The sequence below is a fragment of the Euwallacea fornicatus genome, chromosome 5 (genome assembly GCF_040115645.1).
Source record: "Euwallacea fornicatus isolate EFF26 chromosome 5, ASM4011564v1, whole genome shotgun sequence".
In the NCBI taxonomy this organism is placed as follows: Eukaryota; Metazoa; Arthropoda; class Insecta; order Coleoptera; family Curculionidae; genus Euwallacea; species Euwallacea fornicatus.
Window position 1 is genome coordinate 5,686,754 of NC_089545.1, and position 24,832 is coordinate 5,711,585.

Genomic DNA, 24,832 nt, shown 5'->3' on the forward strand with positions numbered 1-24,832 from the left:
ATTGATTGATTGCGAGGCCGAGTATTAGTACGAGTTGCGATTTGGTGGAGTATTCGAGGTGTTGAACCGTCAGCGACACTGGTCAGAGTAGTGACTATGATAACGAGAAGAAATGAATGACAAATCCCATCCTCTCCCAGCCCTTAAGTACTGGGAGATGATGGCCAACCGACATAGGCGTACTATTACTCGGGATGACTTTCCCTTGAAGAAGGCTCGTTATATCCAGACCGACGGCCAATGAGCAGATTATCCCGTGACCGGAATATTGCCGTCGTTCCGAACGAAACGTGACGGTACCCCCAATTTCGCCCACCGCCAAAGGTAACGATGGGGAATTCCGACACCCAGGAACCACGTCCGATGCACATTTATAACTTGATTATCTCGCAATATAGTTTCTTTGGAAGAACACAAAGCCGAGGAATTTTGACTAATAAACCATTTGTTAAACTATGACGGGTCGTGACATCTGGAAAGCAAGCAAATGCAAAATGTGCAGGGGCGTAGCTTTGGGGTTTATATCAACTACCAATGTATCAAGTTTTGGCCCCTCAAGTCTTAACACCCACTGTTAAACATGGCGGTCAGAGTTTAATGGTGTGGGGATCTTTTCCGAGATCTGGAGTTGGCCTATTAGTCAAAATCGATGGAATTATGGATCGGTTTTTATAAAAAAATATTCTAGAGCAGCATATGCTTCCATTTGCCGAGGAAGAAATGCCGCTGGTACGGCGGTTCCAACAGGATAATGATCCTAAACATTATTCGCGGTTGATTAAAAATTGGTTTATTGAAAAGCAGATAGATGTTCTAGAATGGCCTTCACAATCTCCTGATTTAAATCCCATCGAACATCTGGGGGAGCATTTGAAACGAAAAATTAGACAAAGACACGTGTCAAATACTGAAGAATTGTGGAGGACCATACAAGAAGAATGGAAAAACATTTCTTCCTCAACGTGCCAGAATCTAATTGATTCAATGCAGCGTCGATGTCGGGCTGTCCTGGATGCTAAGGGGTACGCCTCAAAATGTTGAGTTTACTTAAGATGGCATGCTCCATACCATGATATAAAAAATATTCCATACTTTTGTCCAAGTGTAATTTTTCATTTTTTTTTAAAGTTTTTCAATTAGAAATCTTAATTTTATGTCATAATTATAGGAAATTAAATAAAGTTCTTCAAGCATTTGTGTAATTTTTGTTTACTACTTTTTAATAAACATTTTATCAAATTAAAATAACATTCCATGCTTATGGCCACCACTGTACGTTCTTTTCTTCGACAAACTGCACAGCTGACTATACATGAAATTTCAATGATCCCTGGATATAAACAGGGTATATAAGACGTCGCCGGGAAAAGCGTGTCACTCTCAAAGGAGACTACGTTAAGAAATAACGCAGTGTTTTCCAAAAATATTTCCATGAAGTGTTAGGTCGGGTACTTCTGGGAGTATCCTCGTACAATAATTCCAAACTTCTCCGCGGCAAAGTTTAACGTGGAATATCCCATAACGAGCATTGTATTACTGGAGGATTAAGGTTATTTCGACCGAGTTTACTTAACCCTTTAGGATTGCCAAGTGGCCCTGCAGACTGCAGTACGTAACGAGTCATTATTCACTAGGAGAAGGGCCATTTAAAAATAATAAGACCCTCAGCGTTTTCCTCGCATGAAACGCGAACTATTTTCGCAGGGGTGTAAAAGGGAAACTCACAATTTCATTTTTACACTTTTGATGCCGGAGGCACGAGTCCGAATATATTTTACTTTCGGACTTCCCGCCACGGTGAAGGGGCGAACGTAAGGGGTGACTTTTCCCAAACGTTCGTCTCCGTTTTTGCTATCGTTTGGGATCCCCGTTGATGGTTTATTGAGATAAATCCTCCTTCGCAATAATTATGGCATTGTGTTCCAGCTGGAATATCTTCATATGAAAACATCCGAAAATGCAACGTATAAAAAGAGTAATATGCACAATACATCAGCCCAGATAGCTGCTGTGATAGAACCAAATTTGGCGTGCGCTTATTTACGTTTCCATTTGACTGATGGCGGGCCGTTTAACGGGAAACGGTCCGTTTTAAAATATTTACCAGAAAAACCTATTTTTACGATAGAGCCTCTGTGCCGCTCGGAATTTATAAACGAACAGTGGAGCTTTATTCACTCGTTCGAAACGATGTTTTCGTTGGGATTTTTTTTTTGTTTCATGCACTCCATGTTTCACCATTTTGTTGTTTTTCTTTCATTCATTTCATTTCGATCACTATTTCGACCATAAGCTGCTCCGCGTGTATCCCTGATATGCGAGACACGTTATCCGCATTTCCTAGTTTCAGTATTCGAAGGTGCTAACCAGGAAGCCCGGGGCCTCACAATTGTAAGCGGGTCACGCTTTCGGGATATCTCTCCTCCTGTTATTTATTAGCCAACTTCCTGGTGCACGGAATTATTATAATCCGCAAATCCTGCCGAGAAATGTGGCTTCATCAAACTGCCCCAACAAATCGACACAAGTGAGACTCAGTGAAACTGCGGAAAAGAGGCAAAAAGTCAGTTTTCAACTCGACCAACGTGAGAACGCGCCGATCGGCCCATAAATTCCACGACTCCGGGTTTGAACCGGCGAGGTAGAAATCCGGAGTCGCAGTCCTGATGAGTTTCACCCCAGGAATTTATAATGTACGTCTGTTCCGGACCCGTTGACATTCGTTTTGTTTTAGATCATTAACCCCCTTTCGGCGGCGATATTTTAAAAGGAATTTCTTCGGAACGGCAGTTTTTCGGGTCCTAATAGAATATTTAAAACTTCGTAAAATCACCTTAAATCCAGGACAGTGAGAGTCCTTCCTACTTTGTCACGGGTTCCGCCTAGGATTGACTGTCTCCTCTTGCAGCCGATCGAGCTGCTACTCCCGTTCGGTTCCCACGAACGTTGTCGGGTCCCTCGATGCGTCCCCAACTCTCCGGGTCTCCCGCTCGGGCTTTTGGTGGTGATGTGCCTCGATAATGCATTGCATGTTCAACAGCGGATATTGCCGCCTTACGTGCCTTTTTTTCCCACATTCCAACACTCAAGCTCTCGTCTCCTCTCCGTTGTTTCTCTGTTTCCACAGCATTCCAATTACTGTTTTCAGTACGTCAAAATCCCTTCTTCAACCGCGTTTTATGGTTTTGGCTTGTCCATCCGTTTTTTGGACACTGCGGCAGCGCGCACATTTAGTCGGGGGGCAAAGCATTGGTTCCGACACGCCTGTAATGGGCATCATCCCCTCAAAAGATGGGCGTCATTCACTTCGGTCGTGAGCAAACTTAGCCATGCGGGTCGACGACTTTATGATATGCTCGTCCATTAACGTACTATTTTCCAGCTACCGTCTTCGGTTCGGTGTTGAAAACATTTTTCTTCAAATCTCCCAGTGTAAGCTCGGACTTTTGAACTCGAAACTTCGCCAAAACTTCGTTTTTGTAAGGGTGCATTATTAATTTCGATGGCATTAAGACCGATTCTCGAGTTTCCAAACTTTCGGGGGATTACTTGCGTGACGATAGTCCTTTTCATGTTGGGAGGCTGAATGGAAGCTGAAATTAAATCCGCGGTGTGCTGCTCCAAAGTTTATTTGCGTATACGTTTTTTTCAGGTATATGAACATCTCTCGCCATAAATTCTCCAAAGGTCCTCAAAGTTTTAAGATCGCTGTTAAGTCCCTCTATTGGAAAACATTTCCTGAAGGATATTGGAGACCGAATGAGGGTCGTAAATTTTTTTTTACTCTTCTTTTATGTGGCCTTTAAGAATATATGCAGCTGTCCAGGCAACGATTCTTTGTTGCATTCTCCTGAGGAGTGGTCCCCACGGAATGTTGTCTTCAAGCATTCGGCGCTAATTACGCTAACTAATTTTTGCAATTAATCGAATAATAAATTTCGACCGAGGAAAACAAATATTTATCTAACAAAGACTGCTCCGTGCTTCTTGATGAAAGAGATTTATTGCCTTAATATTTAGGGCCAGGCTTATCTAATTAATTAAACGTTGCCCTTCTCATATAAAATCAGCGCTGTTTTATTTCGATCACGATACGTTTGCATTGAAATATACTTCGTCCGTGTTGCTCCAAAAGGCGTCAATTGGATAAGATCTCCCCCTTGGAAATTATGGCCTATTTAAAAATAATTTATCCCGTTAAGGAAAGAAAGCTGCTGTTGACAGAAACAAAAACGGGGGGAGTTATACAAAAATTTAATTCGTCACCATTGTTTCATCGTTCTTTGTCCGTCTTCCTTTTCGGATTGTAATTAGCTCCGGAAATTTATAAAGTTCTATAACGAGCAAGTTCGTTAACCAGTCTTGGGGGACTGGGGGTTGGAGTCGACTTCTCAAGCAGAAGGCAATATCCGTCCAACAAAATAACAAATCTCGCACCTTTGCTTCTCTCTCTAGTTTCTATTCCGGATTAAAAAACTTTTTCTATATATTGTCAATCTGCTTACAATTTCGAGAACACGCCAAACTCGGCAAAGTGGAACTATTTCCTTTACTGGCGCATCTGAAATAGGCAGAATAGATTAAATTTGTCGTTGCTTAGATTTTTGTACTCGTATTGTAAAGTACGTGTCTCGAATTGCCCTTCTTGTTTCCCTTCAAATCAGAGCGCACCCAGTCTATACAGTCTGTCCCCGATAAGGATGAACGGCGTGGGGATGTCAGAAACAGTAACACATACAATGGCTTAAATTAGGAAAGAGTTGCGTAATTTAAGAATTTGTTTTGACATCGGGTAAATTCGGAATGGTCACGAAGATAACCGGGAGAAAACGAATTAGGCGGAATTCGTTTTTTGCAAATAACTCTTACGCAGTCGCAGTTAGAGAAACGAGAGTTTTACATTATTAAAGCACTTTTTTGAGCACCTCGTAGCAGTGTTCCAGGTTTTCCAGTTAAGTCCTTGCTTTCCGAGATAAATTTTAAAATTTTTGATTTGCATATAGGCGCAATATTGAATATTTACATTTTTTAAATCGTCATACGATTCCCGTTTCGGCCAGGTATTACATTGGGCATTCCCCTCAGAAGCTATATGAGTTATAGCCATTAGAATATTTGTTGATAAGTCGGCTATTAGTTCGACTTGTAGCAACGGTACGCAACAAATAAATAAATAGTATGGAACCGTCACGAATATTTTAAAGTTGTAATATAAATAATAAATCACTTTGACGTGTGCGTAATCATATTTACCGGTGTGAATTCCTGCAGAAAATAAGAAAAAAATTTACTGATTTAAAGTATGTTTCTGTTAACAACAATACGGCTAAATGTTGATTGAACTGAAGTGTTAAATTATTACAAATATTTACATAAAACACCATTATTGTCCAAACATAAATACGCTCTTTTCATCCTTTATATGGCATTTATTTCTTTACTGTGCACCATTACCATAAGTCGAAAGCATAGCAGACTTATCAAAAAAATGTTTTAATGGATATGACTCATAGAGTTTCTGAGAAAAATAACAAACACGGCTGAAGAGGAAATACACTGACTTTCAAAAAAACCGCAACACCAAGAAGAACTGATCGTACACGTTTGAAATTCTGGCATTACGTTGGGTCCGGTAATAGGTAAAAACGATTAAAATATCAAAAGAAAATAATTGTCAATAAGCGAAGAAATTTAATAATAATTTAATAATGGGCGGAATCTCCTCTTAAATTAATACATTCCTGTAAGCGACGTGGCATGCTCAAAATTAAATTGTCAATGTCTTCCTGTGGTATTGTATCCCAGGCAATCTGCACCTGCTCGCGGAGTTCATCTGTGGTCTCTGGAGGGCGAGCTAAACGTTGAAGTCTCCGACCCATCATATTCCATACGTGCTCTATTGGGGACAAATCTGGAGACCGAGCTGGCCAAGGCAAAGTATCCAAATTTTCAGTTTCCAAATACCTCAAAGTATCGTTGGCTACATGTGGTCGCGCATTATCCTGTTGAAATGTACTTCCGGGATGGTCGTGCATGTATGGTACAAGAACCGGTTCTAAGACGCTATTAATGTACCTCTGAGCGTTCAGTCTATCGTAAATGAAAACAAGAGGAGACCGATTACCATACTGGATGGCACCCCAAACCATGACACCTGGTGTTAAACCAGAATGACGCCTTTCCATAAAGTCCAAATTTAATCGCTCTCCTCTGCGCCTTCCAACACGTGACCGTCCATCAGATCGCCATAAACAAAATCGGCTCTCGTCACTGAACACGATTCTTCTCCACTCATCCACCCATTGCACTCTCAGACGACACCACTCCAGTCGGGCCACCCTGTGGTTTCGTGATAATGGAAGCCGACGCATAGGACGATATGAATTTAGTCCAAAACTTCGAATTCTGCGATACATCGTACCAAGGGATTCCACCCTTCGATTTAGGGTGGCTACCCAGTTAGCACCAAGAGACGGGATTGTTTCAAACGGGGCGCCTGTCGCTGAACGACGAAGTCGCCGGTCTTCGCGTCATTCTTGGACGGCCACTACCACGATGACGATTTACTGACCCTTCGTTAGACCAATCTCTCCAAGCTCTTAGCACTGTTGATGCGTTTCGATCCAATCTACGTGCAATTTCGCGGAAAGGTAAACCTGCCTCATGCGCACCAACAATTCTTCCCCTTTCGAAGGGAGTTAACTTCCGATAAACTGCATTTTGGCAAAATTTGCAAAAATAACGATCGTCACAGATAAAAAAGCAAAGAAAAACTTCATATCGCATTAAAATATGAATTTGAAATTTTTATCATTTTTTTCTCTTTACAAGTCTAAAATAATACCAAAATTTCAAATACATGCAATGCGTTCTTCTTGGTGTTGCGGTTTTTGAAAGTTAGTGTATTATGCCGATTTTAGAAATGTAATTATTTCGTATTGTACTTGTATGAAAATCAAAAGTATAACAATTTAACCCTGAAAATAAGGACTCAGCACGAAAACTGGCAACATTGCTAATCAGTTATAAAAAAAAGTGTTTTAATAAAGCAAAAATTTCGTTCTTCTAACTGCAGTCGGATAAGAATTACTTGCAAAAGACGAAAACCGTCAAATTTATTTTTTTTTTCGAATATCTTCGCAAGCATTCGAAATTTAGCCGGTACAAAACCAGATTATTAAGTTACTTTAAATCGCGCAACTTTTCCGTAACTCAACTGGTTTTGCATCCATTAGCCTTTCTGAGATCCCGATGCTGTCCATCCTCATTTGAGACATCCTGTATATATGGCATTCACTCACTGTAGAGACGAGGGAGAACGTTACATTACGATAGATGAAGTATGATTTAACCGACATACTCCGCCCACAGTAATTTCAAAAAATATGCCGGGTTGCATCTGTATTTTCGGGTCCCGACCGGAATTTTAGGAACGAACCTATGTGAACCGAATTTCCTGATTGAACCGCCTGCAGTTTAGCATTGAACCGGCACAACACATTCTTGGGGTGGAACAGCGGCAACCGGAACTCCAGGATTTTAGGTGCACCGATACGCCACTGTTTCCTCTTCCTTTGGAAGATTCAATTTTATGAAAATTTCAAAAATTCGAAATGAAATATCAGAGACGCAGTAGATAAACCCATGTGAGAAGGGTGCAACTGAAAGGCATAAACTTTCGGGTTGGACAGAGGCAATCCGATATGTCAGGTTGAAATCACGAACTTTTGATTTGCTAGCCCGAACTTTTAGGCTGAACCGAAGAAATTCGAATTTTCAAGTTGAACCGATAAAGCCACTCGAATTTAATTATTTTAGCTGCAGATCGCCGCGTTTCCCTGGAATACGAGCATAATTCATATGTGTTAATTTGATAAAATTCAAAATGGCAATGGAAAATAAACTCGGCAACCTCCTCGCTATAGCTCAATTTCTTGTTGATCCGCCCATTTCTCACAATTCGTTGCATGGGCAGGTTGATTTAGATATACACTCTCCGCCCGATCGTTTCCATTGAATTCGTATTTCTTTTCAGACACCTCAACCCCCGCTTGCTCGCTGGTCAAATACGCCGAATGGGAGGACATCACGCATGAGGACTTGGGCATCCCCTGGACACCCCTCGACTTGGCTCAGGTCTTCATAACCAGAATGAGGTGAGTTAATGCGATTTAGACTCAAACTATTTGTCAAACCCCCCATCGTGGCTTATAACCTATTCATAAGGGTTGATTAAAGGACCAGGCAGGGCGATCGCGATCTTGGCTTAGATGGAATCAAGTAAACATTACGACGATCTCATGCAAATGGGATTGCATTGTACGCCTCGATTTGGATGTGTTTATGTTATGAAGGAAGTTAGGGCATAATAAATATTAACACCCCCCACCCACGAAACGAGAAATTACGTCACTATGTCGTTTTTCCACCACTTTTAGCCACCACTTATACAGTGGTTGGTATGTAAGTAATGGTATGTAAATGAATACAAAAGCTATGGAATATTTGAAACGTATCATAATTTTACGTCAAAATATTTATTATTAAAAATAAATATGTTATGCAAATCCCAAGTATGTTTTCAATAATACATGTTATGAGCAAAAACTGTTGAATTAATTTCTACGAATATTAAAAAATGAAAAATAACGCACCAATCTGGACATCAGGAAGGAATACTTTGCAGATTCTATTTAAAAAAAAAGTATAACGTTAAATATTTAAATTAAAATTTGTAGCATATCTTTATGAATTTATATACAGTGTATTTCCTAAATTTTAGGTAAAAATTCAGGGGCTAGTCTCTGAGTAATTTGAACAATTTTTTGTCCTTTGACGATTTTAGGAAAAATGCTTTGTTCCATAGATACAAGGCAATGAATGTTTTTCATGAAATTTATTAAAAGCTACAACAGTTGTTCAAAATGGCTGCCGCTAGCTTGAAAGCACGTTTCTAATCTTCTCATTGACTGTCGAACTCTTTAAAAAATACCAGGACTGTTTTTTAATGAATTGCACCCTTCGATTATGGGATTTCTCAAATTTTCCAGGTTTCCCACTGGATCGGTGTAAACTAATGATTTTAAATCGCCCCATAGGAAATAGTCCAGAGGGTTCAAGTCTGGGGATCTAGCTGGTTATAAGTGAGGTTCACCACGACCAATCCAGCAATCTCGATATGTTTTCATTAAAAATTCACGAGCAATCTCATTAAAGTGCGCTGGTGCTCCGTCGTGCATAAACCACATTGCATTTCTGGTTGCCAATGGTATATCTTCAAGGAATTCAGGAAGTGATTGTTCAAAGAGTTACGATAAAGTGCGCATGTAAGTCTTTCTGGTAGAAATATTGGTTCAATTAAACAATCACCCACAATTCCAACCTAAACGTTTAACGAAAATTGGTGTTTAAAATTAACTTCTAGTACTTCGCATAGATTTTCTTCGGCCCACGAGTGATTGTTATGAAAATTTCTTTCTGCATTTCTCGAAAAATTTGCTTTATCGGAAAAAAGAAATCAACGGCAATAATTTCGAAATTTGCACCAATGTGTGCAAAAGCCATTGACAAAATGTAATCCTCAAGGGAAAATCTGTAGGAAAAAGAGACTGAACACGTTGTATGTGGTACCGGTAACTGGTACCACATACAAATTTTCCGTCAAAGCTTTCCTCACAGTCTTTTTACTAACATCCAAAGCCGTTCCAATTTTTCTAGTAGAAGTACCTTGATTATCCTCTATTATGTTTAACATATTTTCTTCCAATTCTGCTGTTCTCACTGTCACTGGTCTTCCTGCACCTTCGCTTCCTTTTAATGTACCTGTTTCATGAAGACGTCGATGAATTCTTTTGAACATTTTTCGATTGAGAACGTTACGATTCGGAAATCGTTCAATGGAAAATTGTCTGGCCCGTAACGAATTTCTATCGGCAAGTTCATACATGAAATGTATGTCAGTTATCTCGGCACTCATATGGGTAAAAAAAAAAGATTAAAAGAAAGAAATTTTGAAACATATTCAAATTAAATGATGTTCCACGAGTTTACTAGTGTTGTTTTCAAGATTCACACTATCTTACTATGCTTATTTTAATCTTTTTAATAAAAATGAAAAAAAAATGTCCATAAAAATTTATGGTCTTGTATCTAAGGAAAGAATCATTTTTCTTAAGATCGACAAACGCCAGAGGATTCTTAAATTTTTAAAATTACTCAGAGAATAGTCCCTTAAATGTTTGCCTAACTTTTAGGAAACGTCTTGTATGTTTATACATACAATACGTAGAAAGACGCGAGCACGTTGGGTTCATTCCCTTCAGAATTTGTAACTGACTTTAGCAGTCTTCTTTGAAAATCAATGGAACCATATTCGCCAAAAATTCTTTTGAAACTTTCGAATTTTTTTTTTTATTGGAGCAAGTAGGCATACTTAACATTGAACTTTCTACATGTTTTTGACGTCAATCTATCACACTCACTGTGCATATAAAATAAAATTAATATGTATATCACTATTTAAATATTAAAAAATCATTTCTAAACCCAAGAAATTTCCAATTAAATGTTTCATTAATGATTTAGAGAGAAGCTAATGCTTTAATTAATAATATAGAAAATATTGCAAAAAAAAAATTGTTTATTTATAATGCTTCCATAGTAACCCACAGCCTTCTCCTTATCAAATCAACTAATAAGTGGTACCTTTTACTCTCAAAAATTCTATTTTTTGCAAATATCTCAGAACTCACTGATAATTACATCGATGTATAATAGGTTTGGGTAGAGAATTTATTGATATATCAGATGCTATCTCGAAACATAGGTTGTTCTATTTAAGCTTATGATTTACCACTTATATTTACATCCTTCTGATATCGCACACATTTTCCCATGTTTCTCATGTAAATCCAAAAAATTTATAGAGCTACAAGATACAGATAAGTAATAAGAGGTTCTGGCTCAAATTTCAGATTTCTAACTACATCAGAACAGCGTAAACTTTTAAGAGGACAGTCACCGTGAGTGACCCTGTATATGTGTATACAGGGTGTCTACTAAATGACGACATTAATTTCAAGGGGTGGTTCCTTGTCACGTTTTATGAAAAAAACTCCTAATAAACGCATGTCCTAGCTTGCTCCGTTCTCGTGATACAAGGTGCCTATGTTTTATTTTTTTTGTTCGGTTCTTCATAAGTATTTTCGGACATAAGGGCAATGTCTCGATGAAATTCAATATTCGGGAATTTTACGAGACGAGAAATTCAAATATGATGTCGGTTTTTGCCGCAAAACTTAATTCTTATGGTTACCGGGTGCTGCATTTCACATGAAAATGCGTGTATTTCTTCTTTGCCATAACATGTATAAAGTTCACCATACAATTAAGCTGAATAACCGACATTGCCCCCATCGACAATAAAACTACATAGTATTCCGTGCGTCTGTCCAGCAAAAAATCGGTTTTAACAATGACATTCTTGAAAACGACATTCCTAAGGCAAATATGGTATGACAAATTCAACAACGTTTACCTTGTTTAATACATAAATTTTGAGGACAAAAACATGAACGATCAAGGAAAAAGAATTTTCCTTCAATTATTCCATACTTTTGTGCACAACGGTCTTTCGAGACAATTTATACTTCCGTGGGGCCGCATTGATTGCTAATAAAACTTAATCAAGTAAACATTACGGCTATCTGATGCCGATGGAATTGCGTTGTATGCCCCGGTTTGAAGGAGTTTATGTAATGAAGAGCGCCAGGGTATGATATATACCCCCGCAGAAACCCGAAACAGCAATAATGTATCATTTTTCGAGCGGTTTATACCCTTATATCCTTTTCTCTTTCGGGATAATTTACACTTCCTTAGGATCGTATTAATTGCTAATAAGACTTAATTATGAGAGCGGGAATCTCGTAACAGCTGGTGTTGTATAATTGGATAATAAATTTGGGTTATACGAGTATCAGAATGGCTTTTAGCTTAAATCACCGCGTCAAGGGGTGAGTTCCTTTCATTCCACGGCAGCTATATTAATATTATTCTTAAAAATTAGCTCTCGGCAATTAACGGTAATGGGCATCTCATTGAATCTTGAACGACGAGGCAAATTTATAAAGGTTATTAATTAGGCCCTTAAGTGAATTCCATTATCCACTGATGGAGCGCACTAGCAGTTTTCTGATTACTAAGCGAAGAATGTTTGACATTTAATTAATCTCCAGATGGGATGAGGAGCAACAAATAGTGCATTTCTTTGGGTGGTGTTGTAACGCAATAATCATTATCGACTTACCCAAAAAGGCGTGGCTGAAACAGACGCAGCAAAAGCATCCATTATGCTAAACAACCTGAAACACTAAACGATGATAAATGCGGGCCTTTAGGGCAAAAATAACGACTGAACTTAAAGTTTAACGGAAGTGATCCACTCTTTAGTACAAAAGGCGCAGTTTCATGGAGGTGCGGTGTTATTAAAATTAGCCGACTCCATTTATATTTATTACCTCCACTTCAGCAAGTTGCACTAAATATTTTATTACATCTATTATTCTCCGGTTAATTATTGCACTTCCGGGGCTTTATGTTCATTTTAAGCTGTAAGTTCTGGTTATTATATCGATCCTGCAGCTTAAAACAGCACCGAAATGTATATAGGCATTTCTGTAAAACAACTAAGGCTAATGAATGCTAGACGTACTTTCATTAGGTGAACTGCAACTCGCAATGAAGCCTGGGGTATCATCAGTCACTTCCTTGTTAAACCGCACTTTAGAAACACGTGTCAAATATCCCAGTAGTTTACTGCTGTTGCTAGAACTTTCTTAGTAAGTCGTTAGATGGCCTGGACCGTGGGAGTTTTGCTTCTTTAATGTCACCTTCGCTCACATATTCAGCCAATTACGGCCCAAAGTTTGCCACCAAGTTAATAGGGAAGACCCTCAATATTGCAACATTTGGCAACATCACGCTTCTTACTCGTTTTAACTGTGGCAATTGACGTATTTGACTAAATGAAAAATTACGGGTGTTTCTTGGGGTTCTCGAGTAACCTGCCAGATCGGCGAACGCAATGGTGCGCCGCATCCGAACTTAGAAACTCTTAATTCTCCATTTTGATTAAGTTCTATAAATACCTCGGACTGAAGCGGAATGGTTGGCTCGAGCCACAGCAACCCGAACTGTTGAGCTTAGAGAAAATCACCTTTTTAGCATCGCCCACGCTCTTGAATTCAGTCTCTTAAGACTTCATCTTTTCGGTACAAGTTTAGTAAACACTACATAATGTAACGCAAACTTTGAGAAAGGCTGTAGCCTTGTGTGTTAATTATTAGGACTCGTGTAACAAAAACAGCCCTGCATCGAAATATTAAAGGTAAATTAAGTCGAATTACCGAAGCCTCTTGTAGCAACATCACCAGTTCGTTAGGCAACCTGCGAAACATTGAAAATTTAATATAGAGGCATGGAGAGTAATGGCGGTCTAACTGCAGAATACAAGAGATGTTGCTAGTTTCTAATGCAAGATGAACAAGGTAATTTACATCCGACCCTGTTTACTGTAGTACTTACGTCAGCTCGTTCAATTAATCATTGATTAAGTGGCTTTTCAGGGGACGTTGTGGATTAGCACTTGAATGAGGACTGCAATGTAATGAAATTTACTGACTTCTAATAATCAACAAGAAATGACTAATAAGGGTTGGCAAATTCCCCCTCTCTTCGTCTCCCTATACATTCGGAGGCAAAAGTCGAATTTGTTCGGGAAAGCGACATGCCACCAGAGGTTCATGGGAGTGAGATTTTATTTGAGGCAATCAAGGACCAACCCGGTGCGGAGGAATTACGCTTTTAGACTAAACAAGTAGCTGAGTTTCAAACTGAAAACTTCTAACTAGTTTCGAAGTTTCTATTTCTGAAAGCTAACGAGGCGAAAACAATTATTAGAGGGACGTTTGCATCGGCCCGAACTTGACGGTTGTTTGAGTTGGAACGAAGTTTCAAATTGTGGTTGGTCACTTTTGGAAACATATCAAAGGAATCATTTCAGCGAGCTTCGCATAAATGCTCATTTTTGTAACCGGGAGGTTAAAAGGTAAATGGAGTTTTCGAACGCAGTCATAAGCGAAACAATTGACAGCTCCTCTATATTGACAGTGACAACACGTCGTGAGCTACGTTCTAGTATGCAAACTTTGTTTCGAGAGTTGTTTAGGCCTGATCCTCAATTTATTAGCTTCGTTCGAAGCAAAACGTAAAATAAACATCCGCATATTTAGTGAGTGTTTCAATTAAAATGAGTGGTTAAAATGCAAACAGGCACTTCACTAAACAAATAGAAGCGTAACTCGCAATTTGCATTTCTAGAGACCCCAATCAAATAAAGCAATATAGCTCGGATGTCAGAGATGAAACCTTTTTAGAAGCATATCAAATTCGTACAATTTTATTTTTACGTCTGGAATACGTACAAAAAGGGCAAATATTTGGCCTTCTGAATGTATGTCAGACCTTTCCATTAGATTAAATATTTATTTCCCCGGTCCAGAAAGGAATAATTTCATTAAGGGTGCACAGAGAGCTTTGCGTAATTTTATTGCAGAGAAAGAAATAATTACACCCCGGGAATAATGTGTCACAATAACTTGTTAGCAAAGGGCCATAAAACAGCCTTATAATCTCTCTTGTCCGTAGTACTGCAAGGGCCGAACCGGGGCGCGATAAGAGGTTACGGCGCAGCAATAATTCAATTAGAAGCAAAGGCGATATCCCTGGAGATCGATAATATCCAGCTCCGGAATCTCAATATCTCGGAATTATTTACATGCGAGGAATTATTTATAACTCCGTAAAGCGTGGCGGAGGAATAAGTTTTTTTAATTTAGTAAGTTATCCTAGGAAATTTCCGATTCAGTCCTGGAAAACTCTGGTTCTAATGATGATGAGCATTAAAAACCCTCATCAATGTGTGTGCACACGCAGAAATAACTCCATCCAAAGTATCGTTCGTTTCAATTCCATTCCATTTTTTGTCGCTTTCTTTTATTTGCTAAACAGACAATTCCGGCGGAGCGATAAATCAACTTGATTAATGAGGGAAGTTGGCCCGAGTTGCGGTAAAATATATAGAAAAAATATTTTAATTGCGCAACCAGACCTTTTGTTTTGCGGTTGACAAGTTCGGGCCGGTGCGGAGATATAGGAAATACTCTCCCTTTTAATCTTTCGGTCAAACTGACCAGCCTCAAAACCGAAACCGATTTTCCCGGCCCATGCACCTGCTGGTGGAGCGTGTGGGGCGACGCTTCCGTTCGAGCTTTGCCCCATTAACGGGCTCATGGAAAACCGTTCCTGGGAAGTTCACGGACACGTGATTTTACGGGATTGATCTTGAAATTTTAGGAAAGCACTAAAGAAATGAGGGTCAAAATTTTACCGTTGAAAACGTTTCCGAAGCATTTTTTGTTCCTGCAGCAATCGTCGATAGTTTTCGAGTAATCTCGAGCTAAACGTGGTCACATCGCTTCAAGAAGTTTCCTCTTGAGGAAATCACGGGTTCCTAATTGGAGTTTTTCAAACGGAACACCCCATATACAGCGTACCCGGGTTTTTTGTAACAGGATTTTCACCACCTATTTCGCGCATAAAAATAACATTAGTTTGCTATATCGTTCGCCCCTAAGTTGTACCCCCACACCTGTTAGCATTTTCACAAATAATTATTTTTTTAAAAATTTTAAATCAGCATTAAAGAGGACAAAAAATACTATTTTTTAACGTTTGTTTATCTTTTTAAATTTTGATTACGCCACCGGTAACACAAAATGGCCGATTTATTTAAATTGCAACGTGGGTCAAGTGACACCTCAAATTAATGATCTTTCAAAACGATATTCAATGGTGCATTGTGATTCAAAATCTATCGATTGGATTTTGAGAAAAGCAGATATAAACTTGGAAAACATGCAACACAAACTCAGTTAAATAACATCTAAACATAAAAAAAAAACTGGTAATTATACCGTAAACGGTTTTCGCTCTGAGCGTTCTGATTTTTTAATATGTTATTCTAAAGGTCATTTTGAACAACTTTTCTAAAGGGACAAGGGCGCGCAAGTGCCTCTTTCACACTTTTTTTTAGGTTGAACATTTTTCCAAATCCAACTGTCTTACGAGATCGTGGAGCGAATAGGGGTGCTGGGTGGGGTAAACTGCTTCACTATGGGTATGTAATATTTTGTTGCTGCTTTAAAGATCTGAAACGTTGTTGATAATTACCTCACTCAGCACTCCAATTCACTCCATGAATCCCGAAAGACACTTCACTTAATCGACTAAAATACTAGCGTGGCTCCTGCGCAAGAAAGACACACAAAAATTTTACAATTTTATTTTAATTGCAATCGCAATTGAAAAAAATATAAATTCTGATCAAAATAAGTAAATGAAAAACATATTGCTTGATAAGAATTGAAACTAAATGAAATAAATTTCCTTACTGAGGTGGATGTAACTTTGCAATTTCAATAGAGAAATAAAAATGGAAATGTGTTACCTTACCTTACCTCACCTTACCTTATCTTACCTTACCTTATCTTACCTTACCTTACCCCACCCAGCACCCCTATTCGCTCCACAATCCCGTAAGACAGTTGGATTTGGAAAAGTGTTCAACCTAAAAAAAAGTGTGAAAGAGGCATTTGTCCGCCCTTGTCCCTTTAGAAAAGTTGTTCAAAATGACCTTTAGAATAACATATTAAAAAGTCAGAACGATCGGAGCGAAAACCGTTTACGGTACTGTTACCAAAAAACTTGTTCCTTGATAAGAAATTGTTCTGTTTTCGATTTTTGTGCTCACAGGTTAAAAAAAAGGTCAAAAACATAAACAACAATAGCCACAGACTGTAATCATAATTTGTTCAAAACTTAACGGGGGGAGGTTACGGTTTAGAGCCGCACGGTGCAAACTATTATATATTCGAGAATTTCTTTGTTGACGAAATGCAGGGTGTTGAAGTATTATATTATCTTCAATTTAGCTTTTATAACTCCCAAAGTTTTTCAGGTATTTAGCTCAAATTTTGAGCATAAGTTCCTCTTTAGGTTCAAAATAATTAGGTAACACTAGGTGATCCTGAAAATATAGAGGGTAATATTTTTTATGCTTATGACCCTTTTTATCGCCCACAACTTTCTTGTGGTACACTGCATAGTATTTAATTTTAAAAATTTAAATTGCCTGTTCTAGTCAGAAAATTTTATGTGTTTTTCATCCATTTTAGTATCTGTCACCGTTTTTCAGTTATTTGCAAAATGTTGAAGTAATGCCTGTTACTTTTTTCATCGAGTAGGTTTGGTTGGTTTCTGATATTCTAGCGCCATTAATATTGACACCCCACTACGGTGTAAAGCGGAGTAGGGATTTATTTATGGACCCTCTAAGAACAGCAGATTTTTAACATAAGAAAAATAAACGTAATAGTAGACAACACGACAACAGTAGCTACAAATCAGAATAAATGAACAGCGATAATTTATTCGACAACAAAATAATTTAAATTAATTTCGAATAATAATTATTACAGTAATTGTTCGAAACGATCGCCATTACGTTCTACAAATGAATCAAAACGTCGCCAGTAGAGTGCACGTTTTTGTTCACAAACCTCCGAACATAAATGTCTAGAGGTGTTAGATCGGGAGATTCAGGAGGCCAAGCAATTGGTATTACGCGACTCTCTGTGGATCATTTGCCCTTAACCAGTTTTTCACCGCCAGAAAATAATGTGAGGGACGTCCGTCTAATCATGCTAATAACTTACGATCAAAAGTTGAGCTATATATCTCGAAAACTTTGGGAACTATAAAAGATAAAATGACAAAAATATAAAACTTTAACATCGAACATATTTTAAATTGCAAATTGATATTATTTTTATGCGTAAAATGCGTAGTTAAATCAATCTGCAAAAAAACTGGACACCCTGTATTGTCACGTTACTAGATTCTCCTGTTAATTATTGTAGATTCCATTGACAGCAAGAAAGGTTTCGAGCAATCGTAAGCGGAGTAAGGCGTGACGGTTCCATTCTCTCTCCGAAATTTGTATATCGAAACCCCCGATAGTTTTCTATCTCGCCATATTGGGGGTGTTAGGCATGGTTTATAGCTAGGGTTAATCTATGTCGGATTATTCAAGCAGGTGGCAGACGTACATATATTATGGAAATTAGGTATTTAGATGTAAACAACCTATACGGAGCAGCCATGACTTTTCCATTCACTTTAGGTCGGCGAGCTTGATGCGTGACAATATTTCAGATCTATTTATTGTTACGTTGCATTACCCCATCAGATCTCGATGTCGCAGAATGCTTTTCCGACAGTAATGGCATTCCGTTTTTGCCGTCTTGGAAACTGCATTTAAACTATTCTGCGGGTACGCCAACTCAAACACGAAAGTTAAATATTAAGGTTTTACTGACAAGGAGTTTCCTTGATTCGTATTTAAGTTGAAGATTTAGTGTTTGCGCTCGGTCCTTGGCTTTCGTATTTAAGTTTTAGCGACCCCTTGCGACTGCATTAAATATTTAAATACTTTAAGACTTTACGGCTCCCTTATGAAGGGCGCGCGATTCGGGAGGGCAATAAACGCATCGCAACAAGAGCTTTAATAAATTTCCGAAGATAAATGAATGGGCCATTAATCTCGAACCACCAAAAATGGTCGTAATTGTTCGTCAAGATGACAAATTACAGCCCCTCCAGATTGGTGTTTACTTTGGAACGTCTCTGATAAGATGCCTCACCTTAAGGGCTTTTCTAACAACGTTCCTTTCAAAGTACAAATTCTGAATTCAAACCTAACTGCATTCTCGTGCCTTTGAAGTCAACTCTTAGGCATCATTTTAATGAGCAACACTACAGTAAATATTTAAGCCCACGAACCTGTAATAATTAACGAGGTAAACTTGTCTGCAGGGATTTTAAAACTCGCCTCGATGGAGTTGGTTTTTGAAAATTTCCCACGTTAATAAACTTCTTTTATTGCAGCTGCTAATTCGCAACGTCGTCAGGTGGAAATACACGGAATCGATGCACTTTTGCTAAAAGATTCCCTGTACACACAGCCCTTTTAAAGTCGACGTATTAAAAAGCTTTTAGGGCTTTTACTAGAAATTTGAATTTGCGATACAAGTGCTTCGCTTCGGGCCGCTGTGATGAATTGGAACACTCGCGAGAGGTAAAAAGTGATGACTTAATTGTCGCAAAATTTGCTGTTAAGTGGCGTGTTTAAGGCCTCAATATAGGGGAGGCATGAGGAAACAAAAAGGATCAACCAAAGACATTTTATTTGGCCCTTTAAAGGTGAATCGAGCATACCCTCCGCCTTTAATAAGCATCGGTATTGGTCCCGGTTTCCAATATGCCACCGCTAATCCACTGGAGATTCCGCATGTTCAGCCGTTTTAACCTCGAAATGTATTCACCTTTGACAGCAAAAAAAATTAAGGGGCCCATAGGCGGAGGCGGAAGTCGAAATTGATCCGGGGAGACAGCGATAGATATCGCATCAAATTAGGGTTCCGCCCCTGGATTTCGATATTGGAGATATCGATTTATTTAAGGTTCATTTAACGTTGGATAGCGAAAGACACTCAATGTTAGGGAAATATTAAAATACGTAAGTGGTTAAGATTGGCCGCATTTAGCAGAGTGCACAAATGCCCGCAACGAAGTTGACGTTAACTACCTGCGAACCAACAAAAACACCAACGTTGAATATTTGTTGGTTCTACTGAATGCGGCCTTTCTGATTCAAAATTAGGCTCCATCAAGTTGGCGAACAACACGTTGCGACAGTTATTAAATTAATTTTGATTCATAGCAAGATGAGGCAATATTGTCGACGTAATATAAATTTAATAGCCCGTTTAACGCTCTACCATAAAACGTATTTTAGGAGCATGCAATAATGCTCCCCATCAAGCTACGCGCAGATTTTTCTGGATTATTAATCGGCGCTTTGTAGGTTTTACACCACTGAAAAAAAACCGCAGAACTAGATAATAATTCGATTAAATCTCAATGATAGCATATCTGTTTGATTTTAGGTCCTGTACAGTGCTGTGCAGCGCGGCTGTAATCTTGCTCGTTTTGGCAGTGTTCTTCGGCCTTCTGGGCCACTGTAACAACGACAATAAAACGATTATAGCTTGCGGACTCTTCATCCTCGGGGGTAAGTTTTATTGCATCCTTCTTTATTATACATGAATTATTGCCCGAATCTCTCCTGAATGCTCAATTTTTCTCAGATACGATTGCGAAACAAAATTGAAATTCATACCGAGCCATTATCTAGGGGTATACGTTTCAATCTACATGAACAATAGTTAAAATCAAATAGTGCTAATGCTATGAACACTAATTACTGCTAAATTGCAGTTTATTCGGGCTGTTTAATCGTGTTAATGATGCTCGATCGGGGGCTAAAAGCGAATCCGAGAACGTTCTCTAACAATGTATATGTCCTGTAGTGCATACACGAGTCGTAAAAATCCAGTCCTATTAAGGTTTTTCCATTCTCCACGGGAAACTGTGAAACATTTATCCATCATGGCAGCGGGAGAGCGCAATGTGGATAAGCAGAAAACAAGGGGTTTTGTGATAATTCATGTTGGTTTCAGGTTTAATCACTTTTAATGGACAAAAAACCGAAAAATTCCAGCTTTAGGGTGATGCAGAAAGACGTCTATGAAACTTTCGGCAATCTAAAAGGGAACCTGGAAATTTTTAAGAGCAATTGTGTGGTCGAATTTTCAGTTATCTGCCTTGACCGCTTTTTAATTCACTATGATTTATTGAATGACCACAAATTACGCCGTTTTTGTTCCTAATACGGTCCTGAGCACCACTGGCATCGCATCCTAAAAAGGCGGAAGTTGAAAGCAAAACCTTGCTCCCAAAGAGATAAACGGATTATTTGTTTTTTTTTTCTGAGTTGACGACTACAGCTGGACGTGAACGGCAAGAAAAATAAACGATAATACGACGATGACCATAGGAAATTCAAACCACGCTCGGACCATAACATTTTTCAGTCCGTGAGATAAAATGGGGAGCGATTTCCTTATTCGAGAGTTAATTTTCCGGTATTTTAATTAGAAAACTCTCCCTGGATGGGTCACGTTAAGGACCAGGAAGTCTCATTGGACGACTGAATGTTATAAGAAGGCAATCAAACCATTTGTACATGTGTATCTTGCATTCATCTAAAGCGAAGTGGAAGAATTTTTGTGAAAATGATGAAAAAGGTTCATTTTCGCGTTAATAAACCGACGACAATATCTGCGTGATGCGCCATCCGACGACGTTTCTCTGTGATGACCGTTATACGGATAAAGAAGGAATCGAGAGAGGAAAAGCAACAATTTTTGGTGCTTTTAAAGAAGTTTTTCCTCTTAATTATGGTCAAAGAGAGTGCTAAAGTGGGATTAATAGGGAAATGGCACCTGTTTCGTGTAGAAGCACATAAAACCACCGTAAAAAGTCTTGAATGGCGCGTGTATTGACCATGCAATTCAGCACAAATGGAACATTTTCTTTTATTTGATCTCTTCGAAACCAGATTTGGGATGGAGCCAACGCGATTTTGTTGCAGACGAAATTTGCCTCTAATGGTTCAATTTTTTGACCAGAAAAGTCCCTTAAGGGGGTTCAGAACTAGTCCGGACCAGAGCTCTTTTTATTTATTCGAAAAAACTATAAAGCCAAAAATACGCCCGGAATCCTTGGTGGCCGCAGGCCCTCGATTTCTCTTTCCATTCACGTCTAGATTTAATCGATAGACTCCCGAAAATACCAGGATAATCTTTTTTTATTTTCAAGGATCCGACGCGTATTGCTATAGGGTGAGATTTCCTGGTATACCCCAGGGGATTTTCACCGAATACGTGCTCGAATTTTTACTTAAGTTACGTCTAGGAGATTTGTTTAAAAGTCTAAATTCCTCTCTGAACGGACTACATGAAGTGGAAAAAGACAAAACAACGCCTGAGAGTTAAATTTCAATATAGCCCAACTTTGACTCATTGTTTTAAAGTTCCCCTTTTCAGCAACTCCCAACACCAATCGTTAACAAGGCAAGACTTCAGGAATAGTTCTCTAATTATTAGTGTCACTTGTAAAGAATTCTTCGGCAACACGAATTATTCTCCTTTACAAGTGATTAAATAGAATTTGCCCCGGCGTATTTACATACACAAGGCGGAAGCTAAGCCCTTTTGCTCGCAAATGGCTTTATTGCCGAAAGTTTTCTTTATCTGGGGGTTTGCTTCCATCCTTTTAAAATGGCTTAACAAGTTTTCGAAGAAGGGTTTCGCCGAAAACGAGACAATGCTGGGGTGCGAAATCGTTTTTAATATTCATTGTCGGAGTTTTAAGGGCGGTTCACCACTGAGGCCTAAATGAAAAAAAGGATCGTCGGCCATTAATTATTTGATTTACAAACAATCGGCTTCTTAATTTGCTTTTTCGCTTCTGCATCGTTCTAAATCGATGTTCAATTTGTTGAGCGTTCACAAAAGGGCAAAAAAACATACAAATAGAGCGATAAAAGAAAGGACTTTTTAATTCCGCGTCTGATAAGCTTATCAGGCTATTATTAAACGAGCCCTGAAACGTGACGCTGAAGGAAATTGAATTCATCGACTTCATTTTATCTTCTGGCAAGAACGAACCCGAATATAAATATTTATTTATCACCACGCGGCTGGAGATCATTTGAATCCTAATTATAGCGAAACTATTCAGATGTTCCCTCTTTATCATTAATACTGCCTGAATAAGGGGGTTCTGTTCATTTCGGCATAACTCGGGGACAAAGGCTCGAGACCGAAATGAAACACAAGGAATTTTGTTGCGAGCAAAGTTGCCGAGTACTTTGTTCTTCTTATTGAAATAAGGGGGAAGATACGTGTAGATCGCTACATTTTAGAAGGTGGAAATTTCAACGACAAAAATGCATATATTAAACATGCTTTTTCGCACTCGTTTATATGTCGAGTTCGAGTCACGTCACTTTAATCAAATTGCTCATTCTTGGACTCAATAAGCACGTTCAAGAAACACCAGAGCCGGAGCTCTTTATCGCAACAGTTACGTCTCGCAGTAGGGATAATTAAAGTGTTTAACTGGAATTTTGGATAATTCATAATATCAAATTAACAGCTGCTTGTCAAATTAAATTGTCAGAAAAAAACAGGTGGCGAATTCGAGCTTGAAGGGCTGCGGCTGCAGCTCTGGACCACTGCAAATTTTCCGAATGTGCCTAGTGATGAGTAGTGAAATCTATAAAACTTCGTACATTTCTGAAAACATGTGACACAAACCGTAAAAATGGCAAACCGTTTTTTACTTTTTGTTTTGTTTATCGAGATAATTGAAAATCGATATGTCCGCAAGTTGGAATTCGTAAAAAACCTGACGGGCCCGAATTTGCCTTCACTATTAATCTTTTTAATCACGACACGTATTTTTCCGACTCAATTTGTCGTATTTCACCTAAGATCTGCACGAGTTTCACCAAGTTTGTCATAATCACTATCTTCCACTTATTAAATCATCGATGGTGGCTCATCAAATTCCCGTGTTTTTGTTCCCTCAAAAGAAAATTAATTCGCCATGTTGATCCCACATTAGCCGGTTATAACGTGTCTGTAATAGAAACCGGGGAAGGGCAAACGCTAAGAATGCCACCCCGTTTTTGCCAGGGCTCCGGTTTCCTCTTTTTGCGCCCAAGTGATAATTCTGTTTCCTCAGGGCCCAAACTGTAAATTTGTCCCCGTGTTTTTGCCTTAATTGTGGCTTAATACGGTATGTCTGCGGGCTTTTTGCCGATTACAAAGATGGAGCCGTAATCCTTGATTATGTTTCGGGCTTTAATTGGAACTTTACGCCTCCGGTTTTTTCTCATTGTTGCAGGCTTGTCCCTGGGTTGCGGTCTTATAACCTTTGTGTCCGCCCTTACGGAAACCCTCGTGGAAATCTACGAGTACCACAAAGACAGTCTCAACGGCCCAGACTACACGTACAGGTACGGCTGGTGCTTTTTCACCGCGGGGGCCGCCCTCGTGCTCACCTACATCTCTTCAGCCTTTTCCTTCGTCGGGTACCTCAACAGATACACTTCAATAGACGATATGGTAAGTCAAAGTTTGCCAATTAAACTTTACTTACTCGATAATACTTGAACTTCTGCGGGGTATTTATTTGAACTTCCTAATGAGGTTGGCGCCTCAAAGGGATATGATTGCTAGTAAAATCTCATAAATGAATTTTCATAAAGCGGATTAAAGTACTGATGAAAGTTTCTTCAATAATTCTAACAAGATGAGAAAGTTTGGTTATAGGTGGATCCTTGGTTAATAAACCATTCAGACTGGCAATGGGAATTATTACTGTTACTTTTTTGACAATAACGTCTTACACGCCAGTCGGAGGTGAACTTGTACACTACTCACCCACCCATCCATTCTGTAGATGTTTACCAAATACCGTAAATCTATTAGTCGGAAACGTAGATTATTGTACTTGCTCCTATGCGGATTTGCTGCTGGGCCTTCGAGTGACTTCGCAGCCCTCAACGTAAACAAAACGATATTCCGCGAATTGTCAAACCCAATGACATGATAAGAGTGTGATTTTAACGTATTTTCAGCAGAAACGGCTTTCGTACGAACACTCACTACGTTTCTGAGAAATTATTCTTGTAGTTCTCACAAACTTATTAAAATTTTTCCCGCACATTCATTTGAAATTT

At 38.9% G+C, this 24,832-nt stretch overlaps 1 protein-coding gene and 1 long non-coding RNA gene across 3 annotated transcripts in view; one reads left to right on the forward strand and one right to left on the reverse strand.

Annotated features, from left to right (window-relative positions):
* LOC136339054 (uncharacterized) overlaps window positions 1–12,817 on the reverse strand; it is a 35,243-nt gene extending 22,426 nt beyond the window's left edge. Inside the window, exons 1-2 of one of the 2 annotated variants that reach the window (XR_010732071.1) lie at window positions 12,713–12,817; window positions 12,308–12,362 (exon numbers count right to left, since the gene is read on the reverse strand). This is a non-coding gene — a long non-coding RNA (uncharacterized lncRNA). Of the gene's footprint in view, window positions 1–12,307; window positions 12,363–12,418; window positions 12,691–12,712 lie in introns of those variants that run through there. The other variant, XR_010732072.1, reaches the window with a different exon arrangement.
* Window positions 1–24,832, forward strand: part of LOC136339051 (voltage-dependent calcium channel gamma-5 subunit-like) — a 59,611-nt gene that overhangs the window by 28,738 nt on the left and 6,041 nt on the right. The window contains exons 3-5 of the mRNA XM_066281996.1: window positions 8,036–8,156; window positions 20,127–20,251; window positions 23,995–24,215. Of these exons, the coding sequence (XP_066138093.1) occupies window positions 8,036–8,156; window positions 20,127–20,251; window positions 23,995–24,215 (467 nt within the window). The remainder of the gene's footprint in view (window positions 1–8,035; window positions 8,157–20,126; window positions 20,252–23,994; window positions 24,216–24,832) is intronic.